The 13,498-nt window shown below is 38.9% G+C and overlaps 1 protein-coding gene across 4 annotated transcripts; it reads right to left on the bottom strand.

Moving 5' to 3' along the window:
* Positions 1 to 8,205: 8,205 nt before the first annotated feature.
* On the bottom strand, positions 8,206 to 13,130 carry jam2b (junctional adhesion molecule 2b). 4 transcript variants are annotated; one of them, XM_085920466.1, is made up of 10 exons: positions 12,993 to 13,130; positions 11,320 to 11,385; positions 10,848 to 10,958; positions 10,612 to 10,761; positions 10,019 to 10,200; positions 9,780 to 9,888; positions 9,586 to 9,693; positions 8,921 to 8,939; positions 8,809 to 8,860; positions 8,206 to 8,713 (listed from the first exon to the last, which is right to left on the bottom strand). In XM_085920466.1, exons 1-10 carry the CDS (start codon positions 13,036 to 13,038, stop codon positions 8,675 to 8,677), a joined length of 882 nt encoding a protein of 293 aa, XP_085776592.1. In that variant the 5' UTR covers positions 13,039 to 13,130; the 3' UTR covers positions 8,206 to 8,674. The 4 variants fall into 4 exon arrangements, with proteins under 4 accessions (XP_085776592.1, XP_085776594.1, XP_085776593.1 ...); XM_085920468.1 differs by having other exon boundaries at positions 8,809 to 8,848; XM_085920467.1 differs by having other exon boundaries at positions 8,921 to 8,936.
* Positions 13,131 to 13,498: the final 368 nt, after the last annotated feature.

Genomic DNA, 13,498 nt, shown 5'->3' with positions numbered 1-13,498 from the left:
GATGCCGGGGATGCACTGTCCTATTGCTTCTTCTGGGATGACTCGGGTGCAGAGTAATTTGCCCGGGCTGACATTCATTCTCACATTTTCTTCTGTGTCTACACAATGCTGTGCTCCAATATTGTCCTTGCTTGGATGAATTCTTGCAGATGCGTTATAAGTGTGCAAGTGCAGTCAAAAAGGAGAGGCAGGTGAGACGAGTGAGTGAGGCACCAGTGATCTGGCTGAGGCCGTCGCCATATGCGGGCCAGCTATTTGTTCTATATACTGTGCAGTACACACACGCTCAGAGAGTTTCGAGCTGCAAACTGTCTAGAAGCCATATAGACTGCAGACAGAAAATATAGACAGTGTTGTATTTTTATTTTGTACAGCTGTGCTCAGAATGAAGCAGCATGTCAAAAATATCCTTATTTGCTGTGTTCCAAATTATCACACATGTACAGTTTGAATGTTCTCTTATCGTAAGCCATGTTTGAATGTTTGGCGAAAACAAGAATTTCAGTGTGAAGGTTTTTTTTTATAGACACTGTAACCGTCAGGTAAATATAAAATATTTGGGCGATTATGCTATGAGGCTGACTCGATGTCATTCTTGTGTCTGTTCAGACTCAGCTTGTCAAAACTCATTTTCCTCGAGGGTCACATGTAGTCCATTATGACAGTGAAAAAATATATACGTTTGCAATCACTTAATTATTACGAAATGTATTTAACAACAGCCTTGATTTGAAATCAGATGTCACAGCGAATCATGACAAGCAAATATTTAATTAAATACTGGTAAACGTTGTCCATCTGATGCCAAAAAAAGAATTAATAAGGGGTGTCAAATCCAGGTCCAGAAAGTAGAAACCTTGTTTGACTTGAGCCCCAGTTGCTTCTAATCAACCTGGCAGCAAGCTTGTTTACCCGCTGACTCTGGCATTGAGTTTGACACTTGTGCTTTGGACGGATATCCGGTTTGATAATTAGCTTCCCAGATGAGCCTCATTACGGATGTTGTGCCACACCATTAAGCAAATCACTTTTTTTAATGCATAAGTGTGAGTAAAATCCTGATGGAAATCCCTCGTGAAAAGGAATTAAAGTAATGGACATTTGGGGAAAATCATCCTGTTTAAAATCCTGTAGGGTTAATCCAGAAATGCGTTTTTAAAGACAAGATAATTGATGAAAATGTGCACTGAGGGCTTCAAGCTGGCATGGCCACTTTAGAATGCCTTGTTGCTTGTTTTGCCTTTTTAAATATCTTTCTTAAATGAGCATTACTATCTTTTCAAAGCTATAATATTTCATACAGCTCTTTTATTAGATCCCAAATCTACCTAATGATGTAGCCTGATCAGAGTGTGGCTCCGGTTCTGTTCTTCTGCCAAGGTCTTTCTCTCAACGGGGAGGGGACACAGTGCAAGAGAGGTCGTAATCACTCAGGAAACAAGCTAGAATCATTCAGACCTTGAAGGAAAGAAAATACATTGACAAGTGTGGCAAGAGAAAGGAAAATATTCTCAACCCTTTAATCAGATGTGCTGGAGGACGCAAAGCCATATTTGGTGGATACAAGCCATAAAAAGAAAAGAAAAAACAGGTGGGGAGTGTTTTTGATTTCATAGACTGAGTGAAGAAAGACCAAAACATGTATCAAAGGAGATCTGCTATGTACACCATACGGAAATGAAGCCAAATTGAAGAAAACTCTCCTTCTGCTTCACCGCATCACAGACTCTTCCTGGAGGGCTTTAATAGGTCTGCAGGTTGTTAAGCTCCGGTCCTGTCATCATGTGATTCGCTGCTCTGAGCAAGGTTTTTGCAAAATGCACCAGATGAGTTGCGTATGTGGGAAGGTGAAAGGTGGATTCACAGAAGAATGTGTGTTTCTGTCTTCGTGCATGTTGTTATTGTCTATCTATCTTTGTGTGGCAAAATATTGGATGTCCCACCTTTATCGTGGCTACTTTGTCTTTGAGAGGACATTCTGGCTGGTCTGCCTAGCAAAGATCCACTTCAGAAGTGTGTGCGTGTGTGCGTGTGTGCGTGAGTGCGTGTGTGCGTGTGTGCGTGTGTGCGTGTGTGTGTGTGTGTGAGAATCGGAGACTTCACAATCACATCTCATCAGCAAAAGAAAAAAACGAGACTACTCGCAGGATGACTATTATTACTACTACCTTGACTATTTGTAAAAAATGATATGCGGGTCCCACCGAATTGTGATTTGAACATCGTCGCTCACCTCATCAATGACTTTGCACTGCAATAAAATGAATATTTATCAAAGCTATATAAAGGCACAGGAAACAATTTATTCATCACACCTAACACGATGAGAGCCTCACATCTTATGGCCACATTTGCAAAAACTAGGACAGTAGAGCACAAACCTCCCAAGGCCAAACAAAAACTTGCCTTGTTTTTTGGTTTATTTTTAGAAGATTTGGACAATGTTGATTTTGGATATCCACCTAACCATTTTCAACACTGCTGTTCAGCCGAGTTCAAGTCAGGTGAGTGTACCCCCTACTGTTAGTTCTGGATACTGGATACACACACACACACACAGTCCAGCAATTGGCGGGACAGTGCAGCACAATGTTCTGTCCTCCTTTTTTTCTCTGGTTTTTTTCCCCTTCTCTATGCCTTCCCATCTCAGGGGGGGAAGCGTTAAAGGCGTAATGCTGGGAGCACTTGAGCATGGAGGACTCCTCTTGAATGCTAAGCAGTGTTCAAGCAGCGCACTGAAGCACACAACTTATGTGCAGTGGCGTATTTAGTTGGAATCTGCACTCAAATGGCCGAAACTAAAAACCGGAAATAAGGAAACCAAGGCCAAAAACCGAAACACTGAAAGAAATGATAAGAAAAAAAATCAATTAAAAAATCCTTGGCTTCTTCATTTTTACTTATTTGAAGCGCAAACTTTCCAGGTCCTTCAGAGCGCAGAGCACATTTTCACGGCCACAGTATAAACAGCCCTCGGCCAAGTGGCCTTCTCGCCCTGAGCCAATTAAATGTTACAGGGAGTTTAATTGGCCTGGGATTAATTTCCCCCTATAGATTTAAAAACATATACCTCCACATTACAGACCACCTTCTGCAATTATTTAGCTTAGGTGTATAATGTGTTTATTTTTGTTGCTTGATAGGGTGTATCCAATCAAAGTGTTAAAGCTACACTTGCATTGGCACATATTTGATACATATTAGATTTTTGTCCAGATTTGCAGAGGCTTAATTTTGATCATATTTTTTTTATTTTTTGAAACATTACGCTGGCATGACGCACATCTCAAATTGCGCCATTTTGAAAATCGTTATTGTGTCACCTGAACCATTCTGAGTAAATGCAGTCTTATTACACGGAGCTGAATTTATTTTTATGCTTGTCTGTCAGTTCTGAATGTTAAAAAAATATTATAGCAATATCATAGCAATAAAGTGACAGATTGAACCACAAACAAAATAATTCACCTATCAGGATTTGACAGCAAAAATGTTAAGAGTTAATCCACAACACGTTTGAGAGCCGCATCACAAATTCTGATGCGAAGGGAATAAAAAGATATTGCAATACATTGTATTCATCGACACTTTTACTACAGATGTTAGAATCTAAGCCAAAAGTTACTTTCATCTTTGATTTACAAAAGTGTGACAAATCTGCTTGGTTTTCATGCCTCAGATACGTTGAAATACTTCCCAAAATCCCAGCCATGGAACCCACACATACGCAGACAAATACAACATTTCATCTGGATGCCACGCTGCCTACACAGATCCTATTTGAGCTCGAGTAGGAAGGATGTGAGGAGGATGTCCATGGAGTGCGCATTTTCAACCCCACTTAGTTACTGGTGCTATTTCCGACACTCTTTCGACATGACCTTTCTGCACAACCTGAAGAAATATCCACTTTTTAGACAAAGGTAATATAAGAATGTTGCACAGTCTAACATCAGTTACTGTACATTACGTACATTAAGATGGGAGCTGTTGCACTCAGGTCACAAAACATCAACGACTCTACTTGACATTAACAACCCGGTTTCCGTCACGCCAGTTGGATCGCTAATATCATTTGAATCAATCAAAAGGTAAAATAGCTTCATCCACAGTACAGTACAACATCTTTACTCAAGTAGGAGCACTAGAACATGATTTAAAAAAAGTTACCTTACCTTAATATCTCTTTGAGCCACAATCAGCAACAACAACTGAAATCAAGCATTTTCTTAAAGTGTTTTTCACATCTCCCTGGAAATATTCTGGACGACTCTTCATACAATAATTGCTTTTGTGCAGCAACACTCAATAATTTTCCAGCATGATTGGCTTTTTAAAGGTTCTGTCACAGCATTTCATTCAGATTCAAGTCTGGACTTTGATTAGGTCAGTTTAAAACTTTTTTTTAGCCATTTAGAAGCTCATTGGTCTGTTTTGTTTCATTGCACTGCTGCATAACCAAAGTACGCTTCCTTTTGAGGTCAAGAACTAAAGGCATTTTATGTTAAAAAAAAAAAAAAAAGCTGATTTTATCTTCCCTTGTTATTGAACCAGGCAGGGTGAAATTTACTCAAATTTAGCAGGTTGGTTTTACTATAATATAGAGCAAAACAAAAAAGACAACCTTCAATGTATGTTTGCATCCAACAAAGTACTGCCAGGAAAGTCACTGACCTCTGTTGTGCTCTTTCATTGAACTTGTTGCGTTTCGGTGGGGGGTTGATGGTTGGCCCTGTGAATGGTAACTTGGTGGGGGTTGATTTTGACCGTTTTTACTGTATAGAAGAGACTTGAGTGTGAAAGTTGTTCTAAAAGCACTCATACTGACTTCCAACCATCACTCAGCAGGCCTCTTGGCATTGTGACAGCACGCCGGCATAAAGATTTCATGGAGCAGTAGGGGATGCCGTCTGCAAGCTTTTAAATGTTTAAACGTTGCTATTTCTTCCTGCTATGGCGGGAAGTAAGCGTTTTCCTGCCCTGATCCCTGCCGTGTCACTGGTCCACTTCCTGTTGGTACTCACCGCAACAATCTCCTACAGGCATCCACACACTGATGATCGTGTGATGTAAGATTTGCAGAAAGGTTGCTCATGTTCTCTGCTCGCAGTGGCTGAGAACCCCAAACTGGAATGGCATTTCAATTCTGGTCACTTCCGTCAGGGATTTCCGAAACACTTTGTAGTGGAGCTATTTCTTGTGCTTCTGAATAATAATAACAATAATGATAAGAATAACCCAAGCATATATTTCATAATAATAGATTACAATGACCTTTTGTTCTAATATAATTCCAATAGTGCTGTTATGAGAGATGTTTTATTCACGTTGGATCAAAAGCAACTTTTTCATTTGTTTGTTGATGGGGTTTTTTGCTGGGGGGTTTTGACAAATAATTAGAGTTGTTTTGTAAAAAAGGAAAAAAGGGGGGAGGGGTTAAAGTTGGGGACATTTTCGGGGTAGAAAAGTTGGTTTGGATTGAGTAGTGGATCAGTGTTTTTTTTACCCAAATTGTGTTGTTTGTTTATGGAGCCATTTTTAGGGTGATTATTATTATATTGATGAATGTCTCATCATGATTTTCTAATGTATTAGAATAACAATTTCAAAATAAAATGTGAAATGATGTATTTCGCAAGGCAAAGGCTGATAATCCGCCGTGCCGCTAAAGTAACACTACATGTGACAGATTCATTCAGAGTTCATTTTCCACATACAATTGGTCATTTGTACCAATTTTTAACTGATTTTCTTAGTATGAAGGAGGTGAAACTGTTCACATGTCAAAATAATAAATACATTTTTCTCTTTTCAATATGACACAATGGACTAGATAGACCACAACATTCAACAATTGCGAACAACTATCATTGAACTATCATTATTTACGTAGCAAGAAGGTTTAATTTATGCATATACACTTTGACCAGGTTTTGGACACATAGATTTTCACCTCTCATGTCAACCTTCTAGACCATATTTTGAGAGAAGCAGCCGTGTATGAGTTCTCACCTCAGACTGTTGTGATAAAGAATAAGAATCTATTTTGGGACTATAAAGTGTAAGTAGTAAGATTTACCAACAATATCTAATTCTGCAAGTTGCTTAGTGATTCCCATTCTTTCTATCCAGTATACGCAGGAACTCACGCATAATGGTTGCGCCAACTGACCAAAGATAGAGGCTGCGCAAACTTTCATCTTTTCATGTTAGTGGCTTAATAAAACAGCAGCACTGACAGAGATTTCATTTGACAGCAATCGCCCACTCGCACACACTCTCTGTCGTTTTCTCACACTTCTTTTCACACTTCTCGGCCCCTTTCTGACAGACCACTTTCCACGCGCGTGAGCGACCAGACACACACGCGTACGCATACGCCGAATTTAAAATGGGATGATCATGTAAGAGGCCCCATTAAATGTAAGTCAAGGAGAACTTCCAACATGAGGACCTGTCAGCGCAAAACTCACTCACTCACTCACTCACTCACTCACTCACTCACTCACTCACTCACTCACTCACTCACTCACTCACTCACTCACTTTAGGAGTCCAGTCCACATACAAAGACTCCAAGTGGTGCTCAAACACTTGCCCTGGATGACCAAAGTTCCCCTTTCTGCTCAAAATGCTACCTTTTGATTTAAAAGTTGCCATACATAATGAATCTATTTTCTACAAATGAAGAGAGAGGGACAATCATTTTTATGTAAAAGCAAAAAGAAAAAAAATCTATCTTAAGTCTTACCTTAAAGCTCATCTTAAACATTTTGCAGTAGATTGTCAAGTGGCTCTCAATCAAGAGCTGGAGAGGGTAGTGACGAATATACAATACTTAATAATTGCAGGATACTGTCTACATTTTCTACCAGAGCGAGCTTCCAGGAAGGAGCTTCTGTGAAGTAGCCCAACCAAACAGAACAAAACGAATAGTTAATTTAAATATATGGTACTGTTTTTCTTACTTTTATAAAAACTTTGGCAATGGGTGCTTTTTTTTAATTACCAAAATTGTGAGGGTTTGTATGTGACAGGGAAACAAGAGGCCATTGCATGTCAAAACGTTTAATAGACTAGGTAGTAAAACAATGAAAAGGATAATAACGATAAAAGGGGGGAAGCTAAATCAAATACAATATTAACTCAACTATTGTTACATTCAGTTCATGCAAAGTGAAAATAAAATCACCTTCAGTTTATCAAGACACCAACATTCAGTGCAGTGTCTCCCTCTCGTGGCTATGTAACAGTAGTACAACATTCATCTCTGCTGCACTGAGATTTACACTCAAAAATTCGTTGTTAGTAAGATGGCGTTAAATATACAAAATATTGATGTCAATATAGACTTTGCACATAAAGGTCATCTTAGATTGGTGTGAATGACGTTTAATATTGTATATTGCACACAATGTGCTCAGACATTAATGGGAAAATGTGGATTTATTTCGTTTAATTATATTTTCTTAAAAGTAAATGAATAGTGTGAAGTTGGTTGTTACTGTGAATGAAAATTTGGGGGGTGGAAATGTGATTTATTCACGCAGTTCTGTTATGTTAAATTAACCAGTAATGGATGTTTCAGGGGTTTTTCATGCAACTATGTTGACTTTTTTAAACAAAACTTTATTAATTATTAAATTAAAGCACTTTTAAATAGAAATTGTGTTCATGTAATAATATCCATGTAATATACATTTGATTCATTCATGTTTTTAATACAAACCTTTAAAAAGACTAACAAGTCATTTTAAAATATGAGGCTTGACTTGAAGAAAATGCACAACTTTTTTCTGCTGAGGATGTGCAATTTTTTAAAACAAAAATGTTAGGATTCAGACAAAGATCGTTTGTGAAGATTCATACGGTCTTCTTTTTTCCGTTTACTATTTTAAATGGTTCTTTTGGTCAGACAGAAAAAAGTTTTACCTTTGCTGTACATTTTTCGGCTACTTCCTGTACTTTTTCTCAGAAGCGTCACAAGATGGAAAAGTGACGTATCTTTTTGGTTTCTTGGCCAGACAGCAGGGGGAGTTTGCGCCCACTACTGTCTGGCGTCTTCGTAAAGATGGCATCCCATGTATGAGCTTGGGTGTAGGCCCCCTCGTTTCGGTTCAGACTTCTGGGACCTCACTTATGGATTTCGATGACCTCTCTGATCCAGCGGTGGTGTTGATTGCTTTCAGCTTTCAGACAAAGATCCTTCAGTGTTTCCAGACACCTGTTCATTTGTTTCTTAATTCACACGCAAACAAAAGTGAAAGAGAGTATACAGCACATTTACATGCAAACACATAGAGTTTAGTAAAACAGCATCAGAGAAATAAAAGTTTTGTGTGTGAAAAAAATACTGTAGATCAAATGTAATGGGACTCTGAGTTCATCAAAATAAACGAGAGTGTAATACTGGCACCGTTTGTGAGAGATACATTTCTTCACTCCAGATAGAAACAACAAATAATCAACCCTTCTTAAAAAAAAAGAAAAAAAAAGAGCCCAGTGTTAGACATGACAGAAACTGCTCTTCAGTCACAATTGTGGGGTCCAGCAAAGATCATGACAAAAGTCTGCTTTAGGTTTTGGTCTTGAGAAAATACCAGCGTGGGCTAACAACTCCCGTGCATTGAATAATAAATGTTGAATTCTGGATTACTTTGGTATCATCGCACAATTCAGATTATGAAAGACTGGGTTGGTTTGTAGGTCTTGATCTGTGGGGAACACACAGACAAACATTCCATTCTTTATATTAACCAGGTTGGTTATCAGCGACACATGAATGACAACACAAACAAACATGACTCACGTTATGAATAGCTGGAGGAGGAGGGTTGTACGACTTGGCACTGTAAGACAAACTGTACAAGTTGCTTAAATGTCCAAAAGTGTTTGAATAAAACAAAAGACTCACAACTCACCTCTTTGTTTTCTTCTCTTCTGGTTGGAAAGAGAAAGATGGGAGATGGTCAGAACAACATTTGTGAGTGTAGGCAAATTGCCACTCACACTATGGATGTTCCCTGCTGTATTTTTATGAATGTAAAACTCTTCCAAATAAAAATATTTTTGTTCATGAAATGGAATGAAAACAACAATGATTTTTGAAAAATGAAAATGAACAGAAACGTTTGTGTGAAAATGTCTTTGATTTTGATCGATGTCTTAATATCTCACATTCACTTTCTGGGTTAATTTTAAGAGTATTTAAGAGGAAGGTCTGCTGTTTAATAATTGTAGTTTTTTTTATCTTGAAATCCACTCATTTTTTGTCACGGGCTGCATCATAGTCATAGTTAACTTCGGAGGGCCATTATGACTGTCAACTCAAATACTAAAGTTGTGCAATCAAGTTAAAGTTGTTTATTTTTACTTCCTCCTTCAATTGGTGTTGCTTTTTTTAAACACTGCAGTTGTGCAGGTTGAAGATGTAGACATGGTGTATGAACAAAGTTTATGCTACTCTTGTTTGGCCTTGCCTGCCTGATACAGTTTGATTAATTATGCTCTACCTCAAACATGGCTCCAAAATATTATTGTGTTTCGTGCATGTTTCTCATGCTTGGTTTGTAAACTTCCAACTTACTCTTGCAAAATCCTTGATGTCGACATACGCATACTCCGATGAAACAGAGAAGCGTGAGAATCACAAAACTTGAGGCGCCAGCAATCAAAATGGAGACGTCCAACGGATCTGTGCCCCAAAAAAATCTCTTGTAAATGACTTGTAAACACATGTAAATTATAGAAGAGTTAGGGCAGGGGCGCAACTCAACTTACAGTCAATAACTTTCAGTTGCTGTGCCACGCAGCTCTTGGGTGCCCCCACACTGTTGGACGATTCACAGCGATACATCCCAGAATCCACTTTGGAAACACTTGTAAACTTCTGCTTGGAGTGATGAGTGGAAGAGAGAAAGAGCAACAGCTGCACACGTGTTCCTTCACGGGTCTATACGAGTGCACAAGTGTGTGCTTTGTGCTTCGCGCCATGTGTCACACAACGGCCGCGTACTCACCAACGTGCCTCTGCGAGTGTCCATGCTGTACGGCATGTCAGACGAGACTTTCAGGGCCCTGTTGTCTTTGTACCAACTGTACGTCGCCGGGGGCACGCTCTGCTTGTCTTTGCACAGAAGCTCCAGGTCAGAACCCACAAACACAGAGTGGGGCACCTCGCAAGATGGGATGTGGGGCGGCACTGAGGATACAAACAACAGCAATTGCACGATATTCCGCCATTTGCATCTAACATCTAAAAACAACAGTTGATTCAAATTAATTTTTGATGTAATTCTAGGAAAACACTGCGCCCGAGGAAAAAAAAAAAATCAGAGACAAAAGATTCAAGATTCAAGAGTTAAAGATGTAACAAGTATTACCTTGGCCTTTGGGAGCTATGCTGAAACTATGGGCAGAATATACACCTCCAGAAAACAAATTGAAAAAATGCCTATTCCTCTTTTGCCAACAAGTGGACATAGATCTAGCAAACAGAATAACAGCAAAGGGGGACTCAGGCAGCAACTGTTGTCACTCTGGGACCTGCTGCAAGGTTGAAACCCACTTTAATGGACGTTAACATCTAATATTCTAGCTCACAGATGTATACCGTGTACGTCAAGAGTGACCGTGGCCTCTCCGAAGCTGACGTGGTCATCGCCGGCGGTCACTTCACAGCGATACTCCCCCGAATCTTTCTGTGTTACCGAGTGGATGGTCAGAGTGGCTCCTTCCATCTTGGCCCGGCCAGCGTATGAGCCTGCGGTGGTGGGAAATCAGCCAAGAAAGAAATTGCCATGTCCAATGCCAGAAAACTGTGAGAAAGAGTGAGTGGTCGTCACCCACCAGTAAATTTGTTGTTAAAGTAGACAAAGGTCACAGCTTTTCCTTTCTTCTTCCACTCGATTCGAGGGTTCTGGTCCTTCTCGGTGCGGAAGTCGCAGGACAAAACAGCATCTGGATAGGATAGGACAAACATCGTAATGACGTCATGTCCAATATGGCATAGCTCAGTTTGTTATTGATATGTGATGCGCAGTGGTGCCTTAAGCTTACATTTGTGATTTGTGCTGTTTGTTCCATTTGTGCCAATTCAAATTACTGACCCAACCAGGAAAGAAATAATAATTAATGTATGATTATGCAATTTATGCACCCTCTATTTGACTTTTTTATCTTGCACAGTCAGACAACTATTTTGTACCTGACACCAGACACTGGCACAAATAAAATCACACAAAGTTGCTGTGTGAAGGCTACTTTGCTTGTTTAAAGGAAGGTTTTAAAAATATAAAAGTCAGAAGGAAGGTGCTCTTACCTGTGTGTTCATGGACCTCCACTTTGGTTTTAGAAGAACTCACTGTCACTGACATACTGACAGGACCTGCAAGAAGCAAAATTAAAGACCAGCTTCACATCACCAGTTGCTTTCAATCATTCATTGATCACTGGAGTACTTTATGAAAGCAGACTGCTTATCTTTTGTTTTTAATCCAAATAAGACATTTGTAAACATCTGCTTTTAATTTGAGGAAAAAAACTACCAAACCAGTAAATAAACAACATCAATCCCTCATGTGATATTGCATTATTGTTGCTTGATTGTTGCTGTTTTTTATCACTAAACAATCCCAAACAAACAACAATAATCGATTAATAAACAGTATTTGGGTAAATGGTTTTAATGCAAAATAATATTGTATCCTATGATTAATCGATAGAATATTCAATACGTATGTAAATATGAGAGGCTTAAAAGTCTGATTGACTGAAAGACTGACAGAACTGGGTTATTTTTTAACATTTATAAACAATTAGTGAGGTAATTGCCAATGTGTGTTTGTGTGTGTGTGTGTGTGTGTGTGTGTGTGTGTGTGTGCGTGCGTGCGTGCGTGCGTGCGTGCGTGCGTGCGTGCGTGTGTGTGTGTGTGTGTGTGTGTGTGTGTGTGTGTGTGTGTGTGTGTGTGTGTGTGTGTGTGTGTGTGTGTGTGTGTGTGTGTGTGGTGGTACCAGGAGCGCTGCTGTTTTGGAATGTAAAAGTGATGGACGACTTTCAGAAGGGGCGGATTCAAGACGATACTGATAACGTACTTCTCAAGCGCTAGCTCACACAGATGAAGCCAAAACAGAATGAAGAATAAGATGAAGCCAAAACAGAATGAAGAATAACTGAAAGTGATTAAATTCTTAGTATTTTCATATAAAACGACTGCACCACACAAAGACCTGCATGCACCCTTATGTATGAACTTATATATCTTAATGGATATTCAAGGGTTAAATCCCAGGAAAAGCAATCACTTTAAACCGACCCAACTTCAAAAGTTTAGTGCTGATAAATGGCCGTCACAACTGGGGTTATCTGTACCATAAAGACCACGTGACCGTCTCTCATCAGCCTGACACATCTCGGCTTCAAAAAGCATCAGTGACCCGGTTCAGTGTAAACAACCGCTCTCTGGCTGCCTCTCTCTCTCAAGACCTTTCAAGTAACCAGTATCACAAACGAAAAATTTGGATTTTATGGGGGTCATGTCAACGCATTGTCTGCGAATGTCAACTGCAGTTATGTAAACTAAAGATGACTTCAGAAGAAATGTTACAAAAAGTTCGAAAGCATTTTTTGCCAAGCATAAAAATGAAGTTTTTCTTTTCCATACGTTTGGTACGTGTAGTAGCGGAATTTTAAATACACGATTGGTTAAAAAAAATGTAGTAGCGGCATTTTAAATACACGATTTAGATACACGACAAAACAATCAGGAAAAAGGTACATTTCATTTTGCCTGAAGTTTTCATGACATTCTTTATATTCTATAAAATATAACAAAAAAATACATTATACGCCCATTTCAAAGTTATCAAAACAAACAGTGCAGGCTGAACTGCATGTGCTGGTTTTGCACATACAACAGATCAGCAAACTATTGCACAGGATTTTAAGAGAGAACAACATGCAAAGAAGTGCCAAGTTGTTTTTTAAACACTCACAGTGTATGCAGAGTAGAAGTAAGAGCAAGAACATCATTGTTGTCATTGTCGTCTTCTCATCCGCCTTCACGCGTGGGTTTGCTCGTACGTGTTCTTATGTGTGGAAGTGTGTGGACCTTCTTAAATTTCACAGACACCACACACACCACGCACACACTACGGGGAGAAAAAAGGCGCGAGCAAGGGTTGTGGAGTAGATGACGACACGTGATCATGACGACGCTTTGTTTTGCTTCATCATCACAAGCAGCAGGAGTGACTCAATTGTGACTCAATTCAAGACGTTGCTTGAGTCCATTATTTATTACGGATTATTTTCTATCATTCTCAGTAGTAGTAGTATATTATACAAAACGTAATTGGGGAGACAATAGTTTGAAATATAATAATAATAATAATAATAATAATAATAATAATAGTAACAACAACAATAATAATAATAATAATAAACATTATCATATTATTATTATTATTATTGTTATTATTATTAATAATAATAATATTAA

The sequence above is a fragment of the Syngnathus leptorhynchus genome, chromosome 9, assembly GCF_054491065.1.
Source record: "Syngnathus leptorhynchus isolate UIUO chromosome 9, UIUO_Slep, whole genome shotgun sequence".
NCBI lineage: Eukaryota > Metazoa > Chordata > Actinopteri > Syngnathiformes > Syngnathidae > Syngnathus > Syngnathus leptorhynchus.
This window is presented reverse-complemented; position numbering and strand designations above follow the sequence as displayed.

What these genes read in the sequence shown, in the direction of transcription:
- jam2b (XM_085920466.1), bottom strand. Translation starts at nt 13,038, where the DNA reads ATGACAACAATGATGTTCTTGCTCTTACTTCTACTCTGCATACACT. An exon ending in ACACTCGCAGAGGCACGTTG is followed by an intron (nt 9,889 to 10,018) that starts GTGAGTACGCGG and finishes CACTCCAAGCAG; the next exon opens with AAGTTTACAAGTGTTTCCAA. An exon ending in GCAACTGAAAGTTATTGACT is followed by an intron (nt 9,694 to 9,779) that starts GTAAGTTGAGTT and finishes TTTGGGGCACAG; the next exon opens with ATCCGTTGGACGTCTCCATT.